Source organism: Carex rostrata, chromosome 16, assembly GCF_964058835.1.
Source record: "Carex rostrata chromosome 16, lpCarRost1.2, whole genome shotgun sequence".
NCBI lineage: Eukaryota > Viridiplantae > Streptophyta > Magnoliopsida > Poales > Cyperaceae > Carex > Carex rostrata.
The window spans coordinates 9,470,795-9,497,544 of record NC_135933.1 but is presented as its reverse complement, the minus strand read 5'-3'; the positions used below and the strand labels follow the sequence as shown (position 1 = coordinate 9,497,544).

Here is a 26,750-nt window from a genome sequence, read left to right as displayed (position 1 = left end):
TCCGCTCCGTTTTCACCCCTAACTATTCGGATAGGAGAATAGGATTCATGAGCAAATTAAGAAAAAAATATTAAAGAAAAAGTCAATGGAGAGAACAAAAGAAGAGAATGAAAACAAAAATGGATTTATTCAGAGAAACAACTCTATTCCAGGTTCCATCTTTCTAATCCAGAAGCTTACTGTCTAAAGCAAGGAAAAGTAATGCCCAACGCAATCCCATCTCTTTGAGAAACATACAAATTAAATTGAAAAACCGAAAGAATATAGAACGTGTATCAGTGTATGAAATAAAAGACTTCTATTTCATTAATCTAAAATAGATAAGAGGAGGGTTCTAAGAGTGAGTCTATGGTACTATGCATATTACGATTTGTTACCGTGCTATGGTTCTATATTCGAGTTTTCAAATCCTAACGGTCGATCCGAACCGTTCATCTTGTTCTCCATATTAATATGTGTTTGGAGATCAAATTTTACATTTTTTGAAAAAAATTTACTATTTTTTTAGATTTATTGAAAATCACTGTTTTTGGATGGTCCAGAATTTTCAGATCAAGTGATTTTCTAAATATCTAAAAAAATAGTAAAAAATTTTCAAAAAAATGTAAAATTTGGTCTCCAAACACATATTAATATGAAGAACAAGATGAACGGTTCGGATCGACCGTTAGGATTTGAAAACTCGAATATAGAGCCATAGCACGGTAACAACCTGTGATATGCATAGTACCATAGACTCACTCATTTAATGCCTCATGTCTTTCATACATTATCATATCTCATATTTTATATTTTTGTTTTCAAAGTTCAAATTGTCAATCCAAATTGTTCAACATAATATATATACTAAAATATGGTTAGGGATAAAATTTTATAATTTTTGGAAATTTGATACTATTTTTTAAGATGGGTAGAAAATAATTGTTTTTTGAACGGTTCAAAAACAATAATTTTGTACCTATCTTAAAAAATAGTAAAAAAAATTTCAAAAAATATAAAATTTCATCTCCATGCATATTTTAGTATAAATATTATCTTGAATGGTTCGGATCGATAATTTTAATTTTGAAAACAAAGATATAAAATATGAAGTATAATGAGATATGAAAAAGATGAGGCATTGGAACCCTCCTCAATAGATAAATACTAAATTAATTCAACTCAAATTTAAATAAATGTTTAACTTAAATCACGCCAATTAATATGTATTATCTCTAATAATAACACCCGAAGATTTTGAATTTGACATTTAATTTAAGACCAATTTAAAGTTTTCCGTGACAACATGACCAAGATTTTAAAATCTGTCTACCTTACAAATGATGTGTCTAAATGCATAAATGTTTAAACTTTCGAATTAATTTAGTATAAAAACAAGCGTAAAAAACTTTCAAAAAAATAAATGTATTCAAATTAAATTCTAAGCCTTCTAATTTTGACTACTTGACTTTATACTAAATTAATTTGAAAGTTAAAATTTTTTGTATGTAGACGCATTACTAGTAAGGTAGACAGGTTTCAACAGTTCAGATTTGTTATTTTCAGTCAATCCGATAAATTTTAAAGTTGAGTTCACAAAATAGGTTGGTGAACTTAAACAATGATTTTCTACCCATAGGATCGCAGCAATTAATGATTTTCACAAATTAGAATCGCAGGGACTCTGCGATCCTATAGGATCGCAGCAGATTTATTTCCGAACTTAAACATCCTAATTCTACTCAAATTTTAAACAACAAAATTTAGAAAAAAAATATGTCTTATTTAATTGATAAAGTTAGACCATGGTAAGAAAATTCAAATCAGAAAACTTCATCCATAATATTAAAAAAATTAAAGCGTTTGTTTGTGATTCTATTTTTTCTCAACTAAAAAATAGTCAACACATAATTCTATAAATAGAAAGTTTTTTATGTAGAATTTTTTTTAAAAAAGATAAGAAAGTGTACGCATAATCAAATTTATTGCATAAAAAAAATTCATTCAATTTTAAGCATAAATTTTCTAAATTATATAATTAATTATTATTTTCGATTTCAAATTTCCAATCACAAAAATAATAAAAATAATCATTCCGTAAACATTCCAATAAAAATATTATGCTTTCGTTACATATTACATTTCATATCATTTCTCTCCGTTCATTGTGTAACATTTAATTAGTAGCATTATAAAAAAGTATATATTTGCGTCCTTTTCATCTTCATTCATTCTTCTCAAAAACTTTGTCATAACCATTCAAACTTTGTTCTTCAAAATGGATATAGATTCTTCATCACATGCAAGGACATACTAACCGTATTGAATTATATGTCAAAAATGGTTTACAAAAATAAGATTAGGAACCACAGTAAGGAACCTATTTTTTTTTTTTAATTATTTTATAATCTTCTCCAATATCTTAATGTTCTACACAGATGCAACTATTTTCGAGTAGATTTAGTGTGTTCTTGAGCTCACCAATCCCTTTTGTGAGCTTAAATAAAATTTTATTGAATTAGCTTCAAACGATGCATCAAAATTGTTGAAACAGATCTACTTCACGACTGATGTGTTTACATGTTAAATTTATAAATTTTCAAACAAATTTAGTATAAAATCAAGTGATAAAAAAATGGTTTATAAGTTTATTTTAATGTGTTCATTTTTTATCATTTTTTGACCGCTTAATTTTATATTAAATTAGTTTGAAAATTTATAAATTTGACATGTAAACTCATCACTCGTGAAATACATCAATTTCAATGATTTGGATGCATCGCTAGAAGCCAATTCGATTAGTTTTTGAGTTAAGTTTAGAAAGAGACTTGATGAGCAAGAACACCCTAGTTATACTCACTGTTTTCATATTTACAGTGAATTACATTTTTTTTAATGGTTGTGAATTACATGTTTTATATAGTAAAATAAATAAGAAAGGTGTGACGATATCATGAAACAATATATTATTATCATTAGTTATGCATTTGAGTGTATTCTTCTTTCATTTTCGATTGCTTAAATAAAAAACAAATGAATCCCATTCAACATTAATTATGTGATTCACATATGCAGCCAGGAAACGAATCTGTTGAAATTCTCATTCGTGAACACTGTTTTTGAATCCAACCGTCGAGCTGTTTTAAAATGTGTGTACAGAAAAATCAACTGTTTCGAGATGCATGTATAAAAAAGTTGGACGGCTGAATTCGAGATTTCATAAATTTCAAAAATACTGTTCACAAATGAGGAATTTCAACAGATTTTAATTCATGCAGCCATATACAAAAAAAAAATGATTAATTGTTTCCCATGTTACACGGGAGACATGCATCCAACTAAAATTTAACAGTTCAGATCGAAACAAATCCACCTCTCAAAATTCATGGTGTAATCTGAATCATCTTATTTTGATTGGACATACTTGATCAAATAATGATAAATTATTGTCAACACAAAAATGGGCGAATTGTGTAATCTCTCTATCTTTTAGAATGTACCAAAAAGGATCACTCGGCCCTCTTTTGACTGTTCATATCAATTGGTATATATATATATATATAGAGTGGCTAAGCTCAAATTGATTTTTTCTGGGCCCAGGAACAAACGACTCGGTTCTCTAATTTCAGAAGTTCAAACGGCCGATCCAAACCGTTAGATGTTTAATCTATATTAAAATGTGCTTGGAGACAAAATTTTATATTTTTTGAATTTTTTTTACTATTTATTAAGATAGTTTGAAAGTCGCTGTTTTTTTATGGTGCATAATTTTAATAAAAACAGCGATTTTCAAACCATCTTAATAAATAGTAAAAAAATTTCAAAATATGTAAAATTTGGTCTCCAAGCACATTTTAATATAGATTAAACATCTAACGGTTTGGATCGACTGTTTGAACTTTGAAAATATGAAAACCGAGTCGTTTGTTCCTGGGCCCAGGAAAAATCGATTTGAGCATAGCCACACTCTCTCTCTCTCTATATATATATATATATATATGAGTAAAGCTACGGTGTTATATATTGCATAAAGGCTATGGTGTACAAATTATTTAATTAAAGAATTATTTCTTTCTTAAATACCAATAGATCAATTAATTAGAGAATAAGAATTAATTTGACCAGTCAAAGGGTGTACAAATTTCACTACCAAAATATATATAGAGTATGGCTACGGTGCTACGGTTCAATATTTGAGTTTTCAAAATCATAACAGTCGATTTGAACCGTCACCTTGTTCTCCATATTAATATGTGTTTAAAAACCAAATTTTATATTTTTTTTGAAATTTTTTTTTACTATATTTTAGATAGATAGAAAATCAAATATCTGTGCAGAATCTTTTAGATCAAGGTGATTTTCTATCTCTTGAGCAGTTTTTCTTTGTGAACCTCGAGTAATGGAATTTGTATTCAAATGAGCATGTCAGGTCCTACAAACCAATCAATTCAAACGGACATTTTAGATTGGAAAACAGAACCTAGCAAAGTTTCCGAATATAACTTAAAGAGCCCATTAAGGCCCAGTCAACTAGTGTAGTGTCTTTGGTTAGCTTTCTTTTTCAGTGTGATGATGTATTGCCTCCTCGGATTTGAATTGATCCAGTCAAAATATACGCTCCAAATAAAAATTCTTCAATTTCATATCATTTCTCATTCTCTTTTTTATTAATTGAACTCCATTCTCATTTAGATGTTTTCTGATAATATTTATCTCTTAAAATAAAGGATACTAGAACATATGACTTGCAATAGATAATAGATCTACTCAAGTATAAATATGGAAACGGAACACATGACTTTTCTTCATTGTAAAGAGTTCCCAAGTTTTTGCAAATTTATCCGCTTAAGTTTAAGAAAAGTATTTTTTGGCATACAAAACTTTTGGTTTTTATGTTAAGGAACTGATTATTTGAGCAGATAGGATGCATAATATGTGCACCAGTCTCTACAGTATGGCGACCTGTGATGACACTGACAGTGACACTTTAAGCACGAATTCCAGATATACAATCCAGTGCAGCAACACTTTAAAGTCAGTAAACTAGAAAACATTAGAAGCTGATAAATGATAAAATATGGCCAAAATTAATTGATAGAAAAATGAGCAAAAAAGAACAATGAAAGAAAACACAGAAGCCTTTAGGTACATGGTAAAAAAAAATGTTCCTCAAGTCTATGTTTTCTAGCATTGTATATTAAGATTATTTGATCTTTTTATTTACTATTACTTCATTTACTTTCTGTTCTACTACCAATTAATCAATGGTTTAAAGTGATTTAAAATTTACTTCACTTAACTTTATCTTACTTGCCAAAAGTAAGGTCAGATCTTCAGGAGATGCTGACATTACTCCTGGCACCTTCATCTATTTCCGAAATTCGCCAAAATCCTTCATTAGAGCAAATTAAGGATTATCCTCATTTGCCAATACTAGTAAACCTGAGGCTTGGTAGTTAGTAAACATCGATAGTTAGGCTGCATTGTTGCAAAGAGACACAATATTGGAGTTCAGATCCAGTGTGGTTCCCTACCGTGTATCGTCCGTTTTAACCTGGCGCAAATCTTAAAGCACCCCCCCCCCCCCCCCCCCCCCCCCCCCCCCAAAATCTGAATAGGCATCCAAATTATTTTGGCCCGGCTGAGAGCTCATTCTAATGAGCAGTACCTCAGAGGATATGCACTCCAAAATTGAGCCCTGATTCTTGCAACTTCCAGCAGCAGAGTATTTGAGGGCTGCTGCATTAGAAAAATCATCAACCAACCAAAAAAAGTGAATATTTGTCTAATTAATTTTCTGAAATCCCCTTCGGCACTCTAATGCTTCCTCCTGACAGCCTGAGCTAATTAGCAGTTTTGGAATGGAAGAACTTGTCAGAATGCCAATGCCAGCCTACACCAATGTACAAATTGGGGGAAATATTTATAAAAGGCACTTGGTTTCCTGACATGGGTACATATCATTACTTATTTCTCTATATATATTAGCTAGATATGAAGGTATGCTCAATCATTAGACCATAACCAGACTAATTGATCACCTGTTACCGATAACTGGGAGAGTTTCTCTAATAAATGTTTATAGCATTGATGTTTGGTAGTAGTGAAGTCTGTGCTCTGTACCATCAAAATCCGTTGATAAAAATATCTTCAAGTCCTTCTAAAACTGAGAGAAAAGAATATACAACAATAAAAAATGTTTTCCCCATAAAAATTCTCCCTACGGACAAATTAAGTAGTCTAAAAATAGTTAAAAAAAATATAAGCAACTGAAACTACCAAGTGTTAAAAATGCATGAAAACATTACAGCAACAGTTTAACAAAGACCATCTATTCCTGACATTTGCCCGGGAACCTCCCAATGAAAAGAAAAAAAAAATACTTTTCTTAATTAATACCAAGCTTTGCAACAACTATGCATAAGCATACACAAATGTTACTAGACCTTGACCGATAATCAAAGTAAAATTCTTCCTAATTCCAGAATCAAATTACTCCAACCTAAGCAAGGGAAGTAATGAAGCTACCAAATAAAAAACTACTATGGTCCCTTTTCCTGTACAGCCGGTTAAATGAGTTAAGATCAATAACTGATCATAGCCTTGAGTCACATGATCAACCCTACAATAAGAAGGACAAAAAAAGAAATGAACAATTAAATTAAGCTCAACAAGGTGAAATTGGTGATCAATTAAACTAACCAGAAAGGGATGTATTATGTATACCTCTTCATCAACTTTATACAACTCCGGTGTAATTTCAGACAACCATAGTCCAGGGAAAACCTCCTGTCAGAAAATTAATAGGGGAGGGGATCAAAATCTATTATGTACAGCTTTAACAAAACTTTCAAATAGAAAAAGAGAGAAGAAAATAGGAACAACTTATTAATTTCTTATCGCAATTCCAATAGAACTAAGAAATTTCGATCTTTGCTCTTCCCGTCAAAAACATTCAGTTTGATTTTGTCTATTATACCAAAAGGAGAAGACGATTTAAAGTTAAGATAGGAGATTAAAAGAAGAATTGCATTACATCTATCTGCTTTTGCACATGCTTTGGGCGCTTCTTTGGTCGGGATGCTGGTTTCTTGCCTTTCATCAGCAGGAAATCATCTCTGATCTCAATAGATGTGAGAGAAACCGACAATTTAGTCTTCTTCATTTCCTTCTCCTTCGTTACAACCAGTGAAGCGACCGATCCAACATCGCTACCATTACCGACTGGAGAGGAAGTATCAGCTCTCCTCTTCCTCAAGTTCCAGGGTATCTCCGAAACCGGTGACTTCTCCTTCTCCTCCTTCTCAGGCGAAGGCTTTGGAGCAGGTAATGGGGGCAGAGTCGCCTTGGAGGAAATGGAGGGGTCCTTGACACAGGGAATAATGCGCTGCACGCCCCAGCTGAACGTAGGTAAGGAGCAATCGTAGCGGCGCGGTCGCTTTGTGGGCTCCATTTTGTTCTCTCGAGATGAATTCACCGGAGAGAGGCTGGGATTCTCTCCAACGGAAATAGTCGCTGGCATAGTTACCATGAGGAGAGAACAAGGAGGAGGGCAATGGGCAATGCGCCGAGGAGAGAAAGGGAACGACTATTTGATGGTTTTAGTTTAGAATGTTGATTCTTTGTAACAGAACAAGTACATGAAATTGTGTATCATCAAATTTGAACAAATCAAAATCCTTTAATTTCCGTAAATTGTTCTTGCTATATAAATGTACACACAGAAACCGTATAGGTGAATGTCCAGGGCTTTCGAGGTTACCTCATTTGACTTCGTAGTTTGGGTCTTCGTCGCGGGACGAGTAGCCCGGTATGCTTTTACCGTAGATTCTAATCGAACGGTCCAATTACAATCCGATCTGATTTATCCAATTTTAACCATAGGGGATTATTTATTAATTATTATTGAGTTGATTTCCTCTCAAATCATTCCAATCTTTGATTTCAGATCGGACGGTCTAACTCCACCTTGCTCGTATATATGTTATTATCTGCTCATCTGCAAAAATGGCTGAGAGTTAAAAATATGCGCTTAAATCTAAATTGGCTGATTCAAAATGGTTCGTCCAAATTTATTTAGGACTATAATAAAATCCTTACAAGTGAACAAGAGTCAATCTTTAATTGACTCGTGCTGCATAAAACTAAAATAGCGTTGTTAATATTTTTACCTCAATAGTGCCGTCTAATTTAAGTATGTGGTTGAGATTGAAGTTCAAAGTCTCTATTTACAGTATTGAGCGCAGAAAGAATTTTCTTTGCTTAATACCAGTTTTATTTTATCCCTATTTTATTATTATTATTATTATTATTTTTGCTTAAGACTAACTGAGGCTTATATTCAATGTACTCAAAATAAATTATTAAATGCTTTATATAAAGAAAGTCTTCCTTGCTTATTTTTATGTTCTTATAATTAAGAAATGTAATTTCTTCAGTTATCTAATCAAGCAAACTTATATTGTGCTTCTCCATAAAATGTATCAATGATAAGGATGTGCATAGACAGCCGCTGTCAAGATTTCAAAAAAAGAAGATAAGGCTGTGCATAATTCTAATTTAGATATCATGAAAATATATTTCACAATTCACATAAATATATTAACACGACGTCATATTTCATGAGCATTAAAAGGACACAGAATGAAATAAATGCTTTGGTTCACACGTTATATATAAGAGGCTTCAATGTATTAAAAGGTAATTGAAATTGGGAAATTAGAATGAAAAACTGAACAAAAAAATAAAATAAGACCACAAAAATAATTAATTTGATAATAAATTCTACAAAATAAATACAACAAGCACATGTGAATCAATGAAATGAAAAAAAATCGATTTTAACAGTCAAATCAGGAAATTAAAAATATTATAAGTTGTTAAAATTTGAACGTTAAGAAAAATTGATATAAAAAAAATCTCTGAAGGAACTTTGTCCTTCACACTTTTTTTTTTTTTTTTTGAAATAGAAAATAATTTTTTTATTGAGCTTGCTATTGAAAGAGCTAGTTCCATTTTTACATGTTTTATGATTCAAATCTTGTTTTGCTCTTTCTTTGTTCCGAAAACAATCCATGATTTAAATATATTAATAAAAAATAATCAATGGTCAACATACATACTTTGTTAGAAATGTAGTTGGTGTATTTTAGAATTTGTTTTATTTCAAAATTAAAGAAGGAAATAAAGATGGAATAAAGCAGCTCGTTTAGTATTTAAAGATATAATGTTTGCCATCATTCAATTTATTGCCTAATTAATCAATCAAACACCAAATCTTAGCAAATATACAAGAAGCTTTTAATAAGGATAAAGTTGGTATAAAGTGTAAAAAAATTCTAACAGTTCTTAACCGCTACGGAACCAAATCATTCTTCATCCGTAAAATCACTCTTCATTTATTTTTAATGCTACGACAGCTATAATTATCAATAATCAATAATGCTTGGTAATTGCACAAATACAATTTATTTTTCAAATCTCTGAAAATGTACAATTGACTGAGATCAGGCCTTCATTTTTAAAAACTTTATAACTCAAAATTTGAAACTTAAAGTGAAAATAAAATCGTTTGATGTGATCTACATTATTTTATCTATGTACTTGTAAAAATGTACTAATGTGAATAATTTCTAGACGTTGATTTTTTTAACTAATTAATTAACATAAAAAGAAAACCGAAATGTGATATGTGATAATTTTTTTAGCACAGATAAAATAGCATAGATCACATCTAACAGTTTTATTTTGAAGTTTATGATTTACATTTTGAGTTATTAATGTTTTCAAAATGGAGGTTGGTGGAAGCAGAAAAAATGAAGGCATTTGAACCCTCCTCATTGATTAATGTATCAATATACAAGTAAACCTAGGACATTCTTAAGCTCATCAAGTTTTAAATTGATGTCAAATGAATGTATTAAAATTAACTTGTAATTTTTTAAATCTTGATTTTGTACTAAATTAATTCAAAAATTTATAAATTTTGTATGTAATTGTATTACTCATGAAGTAGATCGGCTTGAACGGTTTGAATCCGTTATTTGAAGTCATTTTGATAGATCTTGAAGTTAAACTCATAAAAAACACGATGAGCTTAAGAACTCTCAATATATACTTAATAATTATGCAAATACACATTTGCTGATTCAGTTGTTTTTTAAAAGTAAATAAAATTAATGTAGTTAGAAGTCATTTAGGGATTGAGAGATTAGAAACTACATGCCATATTCCTTTTGCTAATTAATGTACGGAAACATGAAATTACAATCAAAAGTGGGCAAAACTAGAATGAACCCCTGTGACACTTACTATGCCATATTCCTATTTTCTCCAACTTTCTCATACCTTTTGCAATTCTTTTGCCGAGGTTTCTGTGACACTTACTCTGTACTCCAGTATGCAGCGGGTCAAATAATGTAATGCAACAGGTAAGTAGTGACCCGTTTCAATATAACAACAACAACAACAACAACAACAATAATAATTATAATAAAGTTTAATGAGTCATATCATTTCCCGTATAAATAATGCTTCCCCAAAATATTGGAATAAAGAGGTGGATTTTTATAAAGAAATTTTTTGTCAGATTTGAACTTTCAAATGATAAAAGTAACAAGTAACAACTATGCAATGAACCTATAGAGAAAGGTCCAATACCTCAATTCACAAAAATATGTTATAAGAGACGCCATAACAACAAACCAATTTCGACACAATTTTTCATCGAGCATCTGCATTGATTTTTTATAAAGAAAACAAGAAGAACGATATATATGTTTTATAAATAAAATGCATTTCAATAATGGTAAATATAATTATGGATCAATACTCAATAGGAATTAATGACAATCACAATTGACAGAATTGCACAAATTCTAGAAACAAAATTGTCCTTTTCCAAGATCTTTATTGCTTGCCAAAATTCCAAATCGTCTGTTCTGATTTAATCTTACATCTATTAAAGGGTCAAAATAATCTCTACAAGTTAGAAGTGTCATCCCAAATTTACAAACATTATTGGACCTTCCAGAAGAACTGTAAAATAATTTACAATATTGATAGCTTCATCTATAGCCCTTTGCAATCCAAATTCAGATCCAGTGAGATACCTCATACCTGACCTGGTAGATATCTAAATCGTTTATTTTATTTTAACTTGATATGAATCTCAAAGACCTCTCCGTGCATCTAAAGTAAGCTCGAAAAGAAATCGCTCTGCTGGGATTCCTGCAACTGAGGCCTGAGGGGATACTCTTGCAATCCTACAAAATGTGAAAAAGACTCTTCTTTTTGGTCCGTAAATTAAATTCGATTAGTTAAATAATGCATCAAACTAATTACGAGATATCATCATGCGCTTGCAAAATGTATAATTCAAATGCCTCCCCACATTTAGGTTTGTGAAATTGGCGACGTGGACAATTCCTGTACCTTGATTTCTGAACCTAGTATTGTCTATCAAAACATTTTAACGTGTTGTGATTCTTTTAACATATGCATACAAATTGGCATGCATTTACCAACCGTTATTTTATCAATTTATCATTTAAACGGGTTTCGGTTGCTTTATCCTATATCTGTTCAGATTTATGCTATGGAACTGTGCACAGCACACATTGATATGTACTATTAATTAATATTTTTGTTTCTAAAATATAAATAAGTGATCTGAACCATTCAATATGATTTTCATATGAAAATGTAAGAATTTTTTTAAATAGTAACAAAATCATTACATTTGAATGATTTATAATCTTTAGATCAAATAATTTTCTACCTATCTAAAATAAATAGTTATTTTTAAAAAATATATCATTACTTCTGAAGATTATGTTAAATGATTCGAATTGATTATTTGAACTTCAGAAATGAAAATATTGAACCATACTACAATCCAACATGCGTTATATATAGACCTGTAGCATCACTGTTAATTTGATTTTTTTTTCATATTTTTCATGTTTAAAAATAAGTATTTTAGTTAAAATTTGATCTGAGAAACTCCGCAGCATTGTAGAAGATGCTATCATTTGAACATTGTGGACAATAGAAAAAAAAAAAAAAAAAAAAAAAAACGACCATGGATTGCCCAAACCCCTATAAACTCCTGAAATTAAGAAGTGCACAGGAAGTCCTGAAACTAAATCAGATACAGTGACACTTTGATGATTAGGCCCCAAACCTCTAGACAACATAGAAATGAACGGACATGTTCATATCAACTGTTTCTGAGTCAACACGAAGTATTCACCAGCTTGTGAGGCTACTCTTCACACTTGAGAACTGGAACTAAACCTTACTAATGCAACATAACTATACAAAATCACAAAAGTTACACTAGTTCAGGAGATTAGGCAAGCTTAGCTCCAAGAAACAAAAAGGGAAATTTTTTCGTCACCGACCATGGTTATTTACATACTTCTGAAAACAACTATATTGCAGTTGAAACCACGGAGCCTACTTCTCTACATTACCAGATAGAAATGTTTTCAATTGTCTGCTGCAGGTGATGAATCAACTGGGATTCTATTAAACAACTGATATAATAATGTCGACTTCGACATCTGGGGCTCTCTCTCTAAAACTGAAATCACATCCTTCATAGAGATGCTCCTTGCAACCTTTGGACTCTGTGACCCAAGTGGACCCCCCTCACCCGGCCTTCCCGTACCACCTAACGAATATATCAAATAATCAATCAAAACAATAACAGTCATAATAACAAATAAATTAATCACGTACATAAAAAATGAGAATCAGAAAAAAAAAAAGAGGAAAAAAAACAAACAAACCAGGGCTTCCCTGTCCCCTGTTTTCAGCCTCCTGTTGTTCCTTTGACCCTTGACTGAATTTTGGACCGGGCTTGGTAGCACTGGATTTTCCAGTCTGAGAGGATGGCCCCACATCGAGGCCCTCACGCTTCTGGCGAGCCTGCTCTGCCATCAGCTGCCATTTTGAAAGCACATCATCTCCACCAACCGCAGCCCGTGCTGCCACATTGGCAGCTGTTGTCCTCATCTTGTCATCCTCTTCCTTGTTCACCTTTTTTACATTAAGGCCCAAAAATAAGAAAGAAATTACCATCAGCAGGAAAACAGAATGAGGAAGCAAGCTAAGCATCAAATTTACTTATTAGCAGATATGGTCATGCCTCATTTTGGAAAACAGCTACTTTATTAACAATTGCCGAAAAGTCCCAAAAGTGATAGCATTGAGAGTTTTAAAACTTGATACTTTTAAGCTAGAAATAATACTAAAAGCAATATTTAGCTTTTGGGAGAATGTGCAAAGACAATACAAAGCCACTTGGTTTTAAGTGCAAATTTCCTACATAAATTGCATATGCATGTAACCTTCCATGGAGATAAATATTTACTACAATTTTTAAGTGCAAATTTCCTGCATGAATTAGATGTACGTGTGAAGTTCCATGCAGATAGAGTTTAGCTACAGTGAAAGTACTTCATGCAAGAGACATAAGCTAAGAAAATTAAATAAAAATGATCTGATATAATATGAGCAATGCTACTACCTTAACATTCTTAGAGCCACGACCGTCATCTTTGTCTTTCTCAGTCTCCGAATTTGTGTTCCCCTCCACCTAGAAAAGAGAACTTTCCAGTTATTGTCATAATAAAAAATATCAAAAGGAAAAATACCAAGTGAAATAACCTCATTTTGTTTCTTAAGCTTCTCGGCTTCTTCTGCCTGCTTCTGGTCCCAATCTTCCTTTGCCTTTTTGTTCACCATCAGAATGTGTTGGTGCACATCTGATGTGATAGCAATCTGATGCGCAGTTTTTTCTATGTCAACCCTCTGCACAAAATAAATGCAGCACTCTCATTCACTGGCATGCAAACAGAATTCATTAGTTTGAGAGAACAAAAAACCAAAAACCGACCTGCTTTGAGAACCTAACTAGATTACCAATCAAACCCTTCAGTCGTTCCTCCACACACTGACAAAAGAAAATTTTAACACGATTGTCAATATACCATAGAAGACAGGAACACAAGAGCTAAAAATCTACCTTCAAAAGGGTCATATATTCAAAGGAACTCATTACCATTGACAAACAGCGCTCCACATCATTCCCTATACCCTTCAAATTGCATTTTGCCACTGCAACGAGAAAAAGAATTAATTTATTTTCCTTATATTCTCCATAGTAAACAAAAGGATAGATCTATGCCTACTTTGAGAATAACACATCATACACCCCATAAAGCATCCACACTGATAATTCAAACTTAAAATTTCAAACAATAAAATGCAAGCCAATGATGTCATTTTACATCAAAAGAAAATCTGCATATAGATTATAACAAAATTGTAGAACTTAAAAGAGTTCATTATGTTGATGTTTTCCTTATGAATTTGGAACTAATTCAGTTTGTTGATTTCTGCCTCTTGATCTTGTGATGTAGAGTAAGATAAGATTGCATTTGAGTTTGAAGTCAGAATTTTTATATATTAGCACCAAATTGTCAACTATGAGAAAAATTGCAGCGCCCCTTGTTTCCAAAAAAGACCAACATCATAATTTTAAAGTCAGTTTGCTCTAGCCTGTAACAACTTACATATTTCCATAAGCTTCCTGTGAAGGGGACCTTTTTGCAAAATTAACTTGTCTTCTTCTTCTTGTACCACTCTCCTGATCGCTTCTGAGACTTTTGAATCTTCTTTTGGGGCAGAAAATAATTGCTCTTCTTCCTCCTATAAAACAAAAGAATCCAGTTCATCATAAATCTCAAAGCTCAAATTTATTAACAAAATGCCCATGTAAGACCCAATTCTTCCTCTCCGTTCCCTTCCCTTTACTCCCACTCCTTTCTCAATTGATTATTAGTTTTTCTATGCATTAAACCTCTTTGGATCTGCTTTTTACGAATACTGAAATCCCTCTTGTTACATTTTGCAATTAAAGTTTCGTAGATTGTTTTTCCCCAACTAATACCATTTTGCCTGACTACGATTTTTGCCCCAACTAATACCATTTCTGTGCATTAAACCTATGATTTTGAATGTTTATCTAATTGATACAAATTAGAATACTGTGTACCAGATGGTTATTAACTATTAAAAAGAGTTTAAGATAGAAGCACTCGTATTTTTCTGATTTTCTTGTTTCATCTTTGCTGGGTGCGCTAGACGACATTCAACTAATGATATACTTTGTATTTTGATTGTTATAGTTTATCCAGTTTCTCAACTAGTTCTCCTCTTAATTACTGGCTTGTTGAGTTGTTTGTAATTATGCTATGAGTGTGCAACTTATTCTTTTTCCCTTTTGCCCGAACAATCGCTTAAAAGTCAAATGATTTCATTAATCTAATGTGCAAAATTGTTAATAAATCAACAAGGCATATCCTCAACAATAACTTCTTTTTAAAAGTCAAGTGATTTCATAATTACTGTTGATGCAAACTTATGAGAAGAATAGATGAAAATTGACAAGAGAAGTTCCACTATTTTGCTGAAAAGGAAAGTAACAAAAATTAGACTGGATTATGCATAAAACACAACAGTAGTGTGACAAATTGGCTGCTAGAATGAATTAGATTGATAAGCATTTTACAATGTTGCCTAATTAGTCCATAATATACCTGTAAAATCTTGAATTTGATTCATCTAGTCTAAAATTGTTGAATATTGGATGAGAATTTGAACTAACAAATATACCTGTAAAAAGTGATTATCAGACCTCAAATCCGAAATAGTAGTTGTGTACTTTTGTTGTTAATTATTGGTTTATATTGAGTAATATGGAGCAGATTATTTTAATACTTCAAGAGTAAATGGCAGGGAGGGAGGAGGGGAAAATTGGTGCTCAAAGGGGCATTTTGTTAAATATTGGAAGAGGGGTATTTTGTTAGATGATTTTGGAAAGGAGTGCATTTTATAAAATTGTCATGTTTCTTTGAAGAGCAACCTCTTGTCCAATATCAAATAACACTGTGAACAAGAATTAAGAACATGCATTCCGTAAGGTGAACTGAGGAACGAAAGATGTCATTACACAGTCATCTATAAACACCGAAATGACATTGCTGTTTGCAAGATATGCAGATAATCTAAAATGTGAGTTACAAATGACGAGCATCATTCAGTGAAGGGAAGTTATCGATTGGATCAAATATTATTCTAGGGCTGATGTGAACCTTCTCTTATTTATCTCGTCTTTGGAGGTAGGCCTTTTTTAATTTACTTCAGGACCAAATATCATATATAAAGGGATAATATCCTTTTGCATTGGCATCAGATATGCAATTGTAAGCACCCTTGATGAACTGTTTTTCTGGTAACTACAGACTAAATTACCAAAATATAGAAAGTGAGTACCCTTAAATTAACCCCGCTGACAGCAGTGACATCATTTAATTGCTCGATGCTTTGATCAAGAAATGCTCCACCTGTCTTCTGCTTCTTGCTGAACAAATATAGTAGAATATTTACAAAAAAATATTAGAATCAAATACAAAGACATGCAATATTTGTAGTTACTGTAATAATGAAACAAGCTATGCTTGCCAGTGTAGCTCCTGCCAAAGTAAAAGAAGTTATAGGAGAACAAAAAAGAGCAGCAGAGAGTGAAACAACAGGTGGTACAATCTACGGAGACTAGTGAGTTTGAGATTAAACCTTGTGGGAGGAGAAGTGCAAGCCTCAGCTGGTTTCTTTTGGCCAACAGATGGTTTCTTCGAAGGAGCCTTTGTAAGCCCTGACAATGGATGGTGCGGTCCACTAGATGCCGCCTAACAAATACAAAAGGAAATAGTTTAAGAAAAACACGAAGAGAAAACAGGGAGTGGTACATCAAGCTTCAGTCTCTAAAAAACCAGAACTGTAAACCAATAATGCACTGGTCTAGGCATCTACCTATTATGCACCAGATGTACATCCGACTTCTTTTTTTTTTTTTTTCTGATTTTAGGTTTTTGCATCAGAAACACCGATTTATTAAAATCAACATACCTCAAAGAAACAAGAAGTGTATGTCTATTATATAAGCTTTAAGTGATTGAAATTATCATTTTTTTCTTATAAAAAATTAAACTGTTACACTTGATGATTTCAATAGCCTTAATAAAAAAAGGTTTCCAAATCAGAAACAGGTATTGTATAATCTAATTATTATCTACTTTAACTTATTCCGATTAAATACATGACCTGACATGCACTGGACTAGACCCCGACTCAAAACTCAATAATGTTTCTCTTCCCAACAGAATTGGAAAGCACCGAAAAAAAGGACAAAACAATGACACACCAGCATATTAGATTCTGCACGGATCATCTGGTGGCCAGCGGCCGAGACCTGACCTGGTGGGCCCGTTATCCCAGTGCCTGGCCCAGGGCCTATCCTCTGAGGTAATTTCCCTAAAAACTCATCCCTGGGGGGTGCAGGTCCTGCTCCCATTGTCTGCTTTTGTTGCAATGTACCAACAGCAGCTGTTTCAGGCTGCTCGTGTTTCACATAAGCTGGCCCAAAAGTTGTTCCAACATTCCGCCAATTGTGTTGGCCCACTTGTCCGGGACCCATCCCCTGAGATTGTGAAGTTTGTGTTCTGAGAGATGGAGTGGCGTTTCCTGGTCTGATTGTGTAATAATCAAGGCAGTAATGAATGTTAAATGAAGACAAACGGAGGTTACATTTAAAAAGTATAGCAAAAGATTAGAAAGTTCAGATATTATTTATGCCTCACCTAGGAAAGGAAGGTCCAAACATCCCAATAGTTGTATGAGCGCCTTGTGGTCCATGCTGATGTGGTGGTCGAGTGAGCTGTTGCATTGATGGGGACACCAAGCTCGGCCGGTTTGGCATAGATTGTGGGCCCTTTGGCTCCAACTTGCTCTCTGTTTGCAACTGAGCTGGAGAGGGAGATTGGCCCAGTGAAACTTTTTGAGTAGTTTGGAATCCACCAGGATAAAACTGCTGAGTTGTTGCCTGACTCAGTAAGGAGTATTGGTTAGGATTTGTGCTTGGGGCTGGGCTAGGGTTGGAGTTCGATGTTGCCCCTGTACTTGTGCTTGTGCTCGAGTTAGTGTTTGGGCTTGTGGCAGGTTTTGTCGCTTGAGCTTGCATCTGTCAAGGTAAAGAAGCACTTACCATTCAAGCAATACAAACCATGAAGATATATGTACTTGTACCAGCTGGAATTAAAAAATTCACAAGAATATATGTACACTGAAGTATACTAACCTGCAGATGAACTGTATGAGCCGCTTGCCTAAGCATTTTGTCTCCAACAATATTCCTTATCACCCTCAAAAAATCCTCTTTGCTAACTTCATTGCTCTGTAAAGAAATAGACCAGAAAGCATTTACTATAACAAACTAGGCAGATTTCACTAATGGCTGCTTGACCAGTAAAGGGCAACTGGGCAATTTCAGAAAATCCGAAATATAAAAGAGTATAAAAATATAAATAAAGAAAATTAAGGCTGGCCTAACCCAAAATATAAGAATCAGAATTGGAGAAGATGTAGTATTGAATATATAAAATGGCGTTTATTAGATAGTAAAGCACAGTAAGGGTCCTAGCAACTTAATACTACCAACAGAAACTATGCATTTCCAGGTTCCTCTTTTTTATTAGGTTGAATTGAATACGCAAGACATCCACCAAAAAGCAACAGACAAATCAGATGACTGCTAGGCTAGTCCATCTATGTTCTTATTTAGCTAGGTATTGGAACAAGACCTAAAAAGAAGTGCTCAGGACAAATGTTATGAGCTCCATGTTATAGCGAATTTACTTGCGAAAACCAGTACGTCCTAAATTCAATCAGAACATATTAACAGAATTATACAGGTCTGGTTAATTTTTTTTAATAATGATTAGATAAGACATAACTATTAAATTACTTTTAGTTATTATGCATTTTAAAGGAAAGTTATATGAACAAAGATTTCTTACAAAGCCATAACAGCACTAAGCAACTTAGCCTGACAGGAAGCTTCCTCAAATACAAAATTTATACAAAAACAACTGAAGGAAAGATAAACCACCTGAGTTGCTTACTTTAAACCTGTCAAGTTATCTTATTGGCACCGAGTTCCTAAATCAATAACTCTCATAAGACAGATTATCCCAACATAACCTAATTTGAACCCAATTTTGTCCTTGTTAAACTGAATTATTTGGAAATATAAAAAAAATCAAAGCTAACAGACCCTTAATTTAGAAAAAATTTGCTGAAGCTGCATATCCCTATCCTTGTCCAGATGAGGTCGCAAAATTGGCATCAGCATATGGAAAGGTATTGTAGGTGCAGCTGCAGCTTTTTCTACCTTCTTTGAGGCACTAACAGGGTTGACACCTTGTGCTTGCGGGTTTATCTTCAAATGGCTCTGTGTCTGGGTCTGACTACTGGGCAGTTTGGTACTTGCATCTGAGTTTCCGCCAACCATTTTATTTTGACCTGATATCCCTTTTCCTTGTTTGATTTGTTGGTTTTCAAGTGTAGGATTTTGACCTGAAGTTTCCCGCATCTCACCAACTTCATTCTGTCTTGGAGCCCCTTCTTGGGAAATTCCAACTGTATACGAATTGCACGGAGATAAGAAAGGCATACCATTCTTATGCCTAAAAGTCAAAGTTAGGGCTAATTTTTCTTTTTTTCATTTAACAAGGAAAGCCATAAATTGCAATACAAAGCATCAGACAATATCATCCTGACCAGTATTGGGTACATTACTACCATACCAATTCCAGCATAGAGCCCTATTCCTTCTATTTTATTTCTTTGTATATTTGGTTTGTGCTCACTTTGGATTATCTAAAGAGATTCATGGTTTGCTGACTTGTTCATTATTCTCTTTTTTTTTTTCTTTTTTTCATTTAGAGCCTGTTGTATTGATATTCAAAGTTACCACTAACCTCAACATTCAACAAATCATGCGTTATAGTAATCTTAAAGAAAAGTTAATGCAGTTCACCAGTGTCAGAATCAGAAGGCCCAGGGATGGTATCCATGTCACCTCCAATGTCACGGTTAAGTGCTGCCGTGAATGCCTCAACATCTGCACCAGAGTGCATACTCTCATCCTGCACACAATTTAAATTTAGCTTTATCCAAGTGAATAAATTAACAAAAACAACAAAGCACCACACAAATTAAATTAAATGAACAAATTTGCAGTATATGACCGACCACATCTTCTTCGAGGAGCTTGACAATTGATGGATCCATCTGAATTGACCTGTAGACCCCTGTCAAGAATAAAAATAGTTAGAGGGGTAAAATTGTAAAATATAAAAAGTAGTAGGAAATTACCATTGGTACCTTCAACAGTAAAATAAATTCTAAAGGGTATAAATAAAATACCCCATATTAGAGATTGTAAAACAAAACAAAATATTAAATATCAATAGAAAATACTCAATACAATACAAATACCCTTTCTCATAAAAAAAAACTTCATGGTATCATAGCAACATATAACCAATATCCGATAATCCATAAATCATACCAAATACGATAATCTGTTCTATAACCAATATCCGATAATCTGTTATATCAGTTCATATCTATACCAAGAAAAATTATAAAAAACCTTTGTGCTCATGATATACCTGCGACTTCCAGAAAATCCCAAAGAAATCAGAAACAATACCAGGAAAAAATTCGGACGGAAACCAGTACCAAAAGCAAATACCAGAAACTATACCAGCAAGGGTCTAGGACTGAATCAATACCTCAAAAATACCAACAAATACCAGAAACCTAATATCAATACTAGAAGAAATCAGCAAAAAGCCCACTGTTTTTTATCAGTATCAAAAACCAGAAAAAAAAAAATCAGATCCTCTCTTGTGATCCATTGTACCAGATTAAACCCTAACCTTAGATCTGAGAAGAGAGCAGTCTCAACACCGATGAAGTGTAGTAAATGTAAAAAAGAGGGCCATGGACTCAATCGGTGTTGGTTCCTTCATCCTAATCTCCGACCAAAGTGGTGGAAGGATAAAGGCGGAGGTGGTCAGGGGCGTAACCCTAAGGGGGAGAAAAAAACGTGCTTTCGTTGGAGCGGCGCAGTCTCACGAGTCACGAATAGGGGTCTGGATCCGGTTCTAGAGCAACCCGCGCTGGAGGAGGAAGAAGAGAAGAAAGGACAGTTCGGAAATAAAGGGTCTGGAGCAACCCGCGCTGAATAGGGGCTCTTCTCTCTCAACTCAGTGGGCTGCTGCAGCCCAAAACATGTTTTTCTAAAGCCCAACTTAATTTAAAACCTTATAAGAGCAATATAATCAAGCCCAAGTCAAGGTTTATATGTTATACCAAATTATAAGCCCAAGTGATTTTGAACCCGAAAATAACAAAATAAAATGTATGTAATTTGAATTGAAAAAACCCCAAAATAATTTAGATTGGCTTTTAGATTCCGTGCAACCGATCACATCGGAAATAAAAATATATTGTATAATTACCAAAAGGCCAAAGGTCAAGAATACGTGTTGAGACATTTTGTCAGCCTATTATTTTATTGTAGACCATCGCGAACGTCTCTACAGATACACTCCCTTCCTTAAATAGGTAAAAGGGAGGAAGCTTATTGTTTGATTGTAGGAATTCATTTTCTTCCGACAGGTGCAAGCCCCTGTCGTTAATTACCTTGGGTGACACCCAAGAACCTCCGATTAAGGGGTTAGACGAAATGACATAATTATGGTAGGGTATCTAAAGTGCAATTAAGAAGAGAGGGTGATACCGAATCAGAGAGGTAGTACTGATTCAACCCTCAAGGGGCATACTAATGATGTATGCCTAGGTTTTCCTAAGGCTTTAGTTTAATTTGGAGTTGCATGTTACATACAAGGGATTTAGCTGGTTTGAGGGTGCTTAGGGTTTTCTAGGGTTTTTGTTTGAGGTGCCTGTTTCATGCAAAGGCTTTAGCTTGACATATATGTCATAGGCGACACCAGACTATGTGAGTGATTGTCTGGAACACTTCGACAGCCTGCGAGTCAAACTGGTGCAGAGGGTTTGGACAATGGCGTATCATATGCTCGTGGTGTCTGTAGGGTTTTCCTCCCTTGGAGTGCTTGCTATATGTAAGGGCTTTAGCTGAATTTATGTATTATTAAGCCGTTAAGGTGGCATGGGAGCCTTTGAATTTGGGTGGTGTGAAGGCCTTTGGTTTGAGGTGGCATAGGAGCCTTTGGATTTGGTTAGTGTGGAAGCCTTTGGTTTAGGGTGACGTGGAAGCCTTTGTTTTAGGATGGCGCGGGAGCCCTTTGAATTTGGTTGGCATGAAAGTCTTTGGTTTTGAGTGGCATGGGAGTCTTTGGTTTTGAATTGGCGTAGAAGCCTTTATTTTGGATTGGCAAGAAAGCTTTTGGTTTGACTTGAGTTTACTTTGATACATCAGGTTTACTTGTATTTGGTCTATGTTTAAACTTGTTTTTGCTTGGATTCTGATTTTGGTCTTGGTTTTATTCGGATTTTATTTAGGTTTGAGTTTTTTTGGGCTTAATTGCGGTTTATTCAGTTAATTTCGGTTCACTTTGAGTTTGTTCGGTTTATTTGATTTATTTGCTTTATTTGAGTATGTTTGGTTTATTTGGTTTAGATTTTGCGTATTTCAATTTTTAATTTGGATTGGTCTTGGGTTTAATTTTGAGCTCGTGCTCTTTGATATGAATTTATCTTGTGTTTATTGTAGGTGCGGGTGAATTTGTTAAGTCTGGGTACATATGAAGATAAACTCATTTGGTTTGGGATTGAGAAAGAATAGCTAGGCTCATTCGTATTAAGTTTTTATGTCGATACAACATGATATTACAAGTCTTGATCAGAACCGAGCCATCGTATAATATTTATATGAATGAATGAAGTCGTTATCTTCATTAAAGTCCTTTTTTTACCATTTTATTTTCTTTTATTTTCAACCAAAATGACAGTACAAGGGATATGCCATTTATATTTAGTTGATATATCTGATCACATTTTTCTTTCTTCAAAGTAACTTCAATTAATTGATATTCATGATCACTATTAATTATAACGGCGTGGTTATGATATATGCTCAATGCGTCGTCAGAGCATGCATCACCTGCCACCTTACATGTCATTTTATATTTTTCATTTCTTTCATTTATGGTTTAGATTTGATCGACTTTCTCTTATGGCTCCTTTTTATTTTATCACTTGTATATATACAAGCTGCATGCATGTTTCTCTTTTTATATATTCTTTTGAAATTTCGTACAGCATCTCGGTCTCAATTTAATTCTTTCGATCGAATATTATTTTTATGTCTAATTAAGAGGGAATTTTGACAATATTTGTGTCTAATTCGCACTCATCATTAGTATGATTGTGGCATCCTACGCGCATCGAGTGCTTCGGATTTTTTTTTTGTTGGCGCTCTACTCCACCGAGTATTTCGAGCTCATTGAATCACCCCACCGGCACCCTACGCGCACCAAATGTTTCGAGTCCGATAGTAGCGAGTGTATGTGTATATTTTTGCTCAACCGGCACCCTTCCGTACTGAGTTCTTTGAGTCCAGAAGTAGTGAGTGTTTTGTGTGATGGTTTTGCCCGACCGGCATCCTACCGCACCAAGCGCTTCGAGTCCGGAAGTAGCGAGTGTGTGTTTGGTTTTGCCCAACCGGCACCCTACTGCACCAAGTGCTTCGAGTCTAAAAATAGCAGTGACTTATTCCAAACGTGCTGTGATTTTTGTTTAAAATGTTTTCATAAAAATCTGAAAAAAAAAATGAATAAGAGGATCGAGTATCAAGTATTCAATTCACCAACAATGCAAAACTCTTATCTTTTCTTTTACCTTTTGCTTCTCTATCTGCAACGCGAAAACTAGTATATTTTTTTTATTCTTTTCTCTCAATTTTCTCACTATTCCTTTTCTGTTGATCACTCCTACTCAAATTTTATGTGATAAATTAAGTTAGTTTTGACTCCTCTCTCTGTCTCTCTGTCTCTCTGTCCGTATGTTCTCTCTTTGTTGTTCTTTTATAGCGCAGGAGAGGGGAATTCTTGCTGTCTAGGATCATACTCTTTAATTTACTCTTCAAATTAATCCAACCAAGCATGCAATTTTAAATTCCCAGATATCTCGCAATTCACCGTTATAACTTATATCATTATGTAGGATATATTACACCATCAGGGGTAGCAATGAATATGCTTCAGTCACTACTACAAAAATGGTCATTGTACACTGCACATTGTACACGGATTTGACAATTTTACGTAAAAACCGTGGAGAAATTGTAATTTTTTGGATGCCCGGAATATCTGTGAAATCTCTACACGGTTTTTTATTAAAGAATCGGTGTAGAAAGCCTTGAGAGAGCTACACGGACGTTTATTAGGGAATGTACACGGCTTATTGTCTAAATAACAGTGTAGAAAGCCTTGATAGAGCTACACGGATATTTAATTAAAGAACCGTGAAGAAATGACCAACTTGTACACGGATGTCTGTTTAAATAACAGTGTACAAAGCTTGAGAGAGCTACACGGATATTTAATTAAAGAACCGTGAAGAAATGTCCAACTTGTACACGGATGTTTGTTTAAATAACAGTGTAGAAAGCTTGAGAGAGCTGCACGGACGTTTAATAAAAAGCCGTGTAGAAAGGTTATTTTAGGGTTTTGGTAAGGGCGCGCCTTTTCGAGCACCAAGTTGGTTATATAAAAGGCCTTCTCCTTCCAGCGCCGTTTTGATCAATTCTCTCTCTCTCTGTAATCTGATTATTTACAGAGGGGGTAATATGAAGATCATGTTTTAATAAAGAAAGAGCTGATCGAATAAAGAGTTGGGATGAAGACCTTCAAAAAAAATGGAAGAGGAGGGATGAATGACCTTCAGAGCCAGACGAAGTGTCAGATGAAGAGTCCAATGAAGAGTCGGACGACTCTTCATTCGACTCTTCATCCGACTCTGAAGGTTGTTCATCCACCTCTTCTCTTTTTTTTGAAGGTCCTTCATCCAACTTTTTATTTTCAGCTAGCTCTTTCTTTATTAAAATATGTATCTTCATATTACCCTCTCTAAACCCTACTGGCACCAAAAGGAAAGAATCACCCACTTGTAAACTAAAAATATCCATTAACGACTGGAAGAGGGGATCCCCTCTTCCAGTCCTTAATGGAAATTTTAGTTTACATATGAATCTTTATTGAACTCTTTCTTTATTAGAACATATTGATCAATCTGTACTCTCCCTCTCGCAGTTAACAATTGGGCGGAAATTTAGGTTTATCAATTATTTCGGATCGCAAATCTATAAAGATGAGCTACTGTTTTTGGAGCTCATAAGATGACCAGTCCGATATAATTGATAACCTACATCTCGAATTCCCATGCGAATTGCTTCATTTCCCCAATTAATTGGTCTGATTTGTGCGCTAAAGTTTTTTTGGAGGATAATTTCAGAGCCGGATAGTCGGATGAAGGACCAGAGCCGGGTGGGGAGTCGGACGAGATCGTCTTCATCTGACTCTCCATCCGATTCTGAGGGTCCTTCATATATCCACCTCTTCCAGTCCTTGATAGAATTTTTTAGTTTATATGGATTTAACTTTTGTAATTAATGCTCAATAAGAATTTGTAATTTTTGTATAAATTAATGTACATGAATTTTTTGTTCAAATTGCTATATATGTTTTAGAATTCAGGATTTTAAATGTCTTCCTCTTTTTTGGAAATTGTTTGTTTTGCTATCTGAAAAACATAAAAAAAAAAACCAAAAAAAAATACAATGCTAAACGGACATTTAATAAAGAGCCGTGTAGAAAGGTAGAATTAAAAAAGGTTGTTTCTTTTAATTAAAAAGAGTTAAAAAATAATTATACACGGCTGTTTATATAAAAGTCCGTGTAGCTCTCTCGACTTTCTAGACGGCTTTATAGATAAATGTCCGTGTAGAAAGGTTTAGGGTTACAAAAAGGCCTTCTTCCAGCGCCGTTTTGATCAATTACTCTCTCTCTCTCTCTGTTGGTCTGATTTCTGCGCAGAAGGATCGAGACCGAAGCTGAGATCTTTGAAGTTAATTTGCATTTCTCCTCTCTATCTTGCTAGGGTTAGTCTTCCTCTTTTCTCTCGCTAATTTTCTGGTACTTATTATTGCTTAATTATTTAGGTCAATTATTTATTAATGCATGCATGCTTGATCTGTTAAGGTAATGTAAATAATTAGTGTATTGTGGTCCAATAACCGACCTATTGATGCTTTTAGGTCCATGCCCGTTCAAAATTAATCTAATAGGGATTAATTTTGGATAGTCCCCCGTTTGGGACTGCTCTTTGAATATTGTGTCTCATTTAGGATGTGAACACATTAATTAGCGGGATTTAATTAGTGTTTGAGAAAAATTCGTCAGCATTTCTCCTTATTGCTCCTACGAGTATGTGGTTTACACATACTTGGGGAGTTAAGGGGAAATGCTGTCGAATTTTTCTTAAACACTAATTAAATCCCGCTAATTAATGTGTTCACATATGAGGCATAATATTCAAGGAGTGGGTTACGATTGTAAACCGGCCCGTTTGTAAGCCAAGAATTTGTAACAATGTATGTTGCTCGACCACCATGACTAATTGGAATCATTCTTTTAATTTAATTTACAGATGGATCGAAGTTGGATGTACGAATTGCGACGTGATACTGCAGAATATTTGGCTCGCGTTGATGAGTTCATAAAATGTGCCGAGAGTTATAGAGCGAAGACAAAGGATAACGACATCTTGTGTCCTTGTAGAGATTGTAGCAATTTTAAAAGATTTGGGGACTT

At 34.0% G+C, this 26,750-nt stretch overlaps 2 protein-coding genes and 1 long non-coding RNA gene across 7 annotated transcripts; 1 reads left to right on the top strand and 2 right to left on the bottom strand.

Annotated features, from left to right (window-relative positions):
- Nucleotides 1-5,577: 5,577 nt before the first annotated feature.
- LOC144567814 (uncharacterized) lies at nt 5,578-6,146 on the top strand. The gene is made up of 2 exons (XR_013515510.1): nt 5,578-5,704; nt 6,008-6,146. It is a non-coding gene; the product is annotated as an uncharacterized LOC144567814 (long non-coding RNA).
- A 116-nt stretch (nt 6,147-6,262) lies between these two features.
- On the bottom strand, nt 6,263-7,549 carry LOC144567293 (uncharacterized). The gene is made up of 3 exons (XM_078317394.1): nt 7,016-7,549; nt 6,706-6,768; nt 6,263-6,601 (listed from the first exon to the last, which is right to left on the bottom strand). Exons 1-3 carry the CDS (start codon nt 7,508-7,510, stop codon nt 6,596-6,598), a joined length of 564 nt encoding a protein of 187 aa, XP_078173520.1. The 5' UTR covers nt 7,511-7,549; the 3' UTR covers nt 6,263-6,595.
- Nucleotides 7,550-12,069: 4,520 nt separating this feature from the next.
- TAF4 (TBP-associated factor 4) lies at nt 12,070-21,056 on the bottom strand. Of its 5 annotated transcripts, none has more exons than XM_078317927.1 (16): nt 20,832-21,056; nt 20,136-20,198; nt 19,925-20,033; nt 19,160-19,524; nt 18,185-18,280; nt 17,688-18,067; nt 17,252-17,576; nt 16,624-16,736; nt 16,324-16,411; nt 14,562-14,697; nt 14,012-14,103; nt 13,883-13,939; nt 13,654-13,797; nt 13,514-13,582; nt 12,774-13,023; nt 12,070-12,655 (listed from the first exon to the last, which is right to left on the bottom strand). In XM_078317927.1, exons 2-16 carry the CDS (start codon nt 20,142-20,144, stop codon nt 12,471-12,473), a joined length of 2,418 nt encoding a protein of 805 aa, XP_078174053.1. In that variant the 5' UTR covers nt 20,145-20,198; nt 20,832-21,056; the 3' UTR covers nt 12,070-12,470. The 5 variants fall into 5 exon arrangements, with proteins under 5 accessions (XP_078174053.1, XP_078174055.1, XP_078174052.1 ...); XM_078317929.1 differs by having other exon boundaries at nt 14,048-14,103; nt 20,832-21,055; XM_078317926.1 differs by having other exon boundaries at nt 20,140-20,198; nt 20,832-21,055.
- Between the last annotated feature and the right edge of the window lie 5,694 nt (nt 21,057-26,750).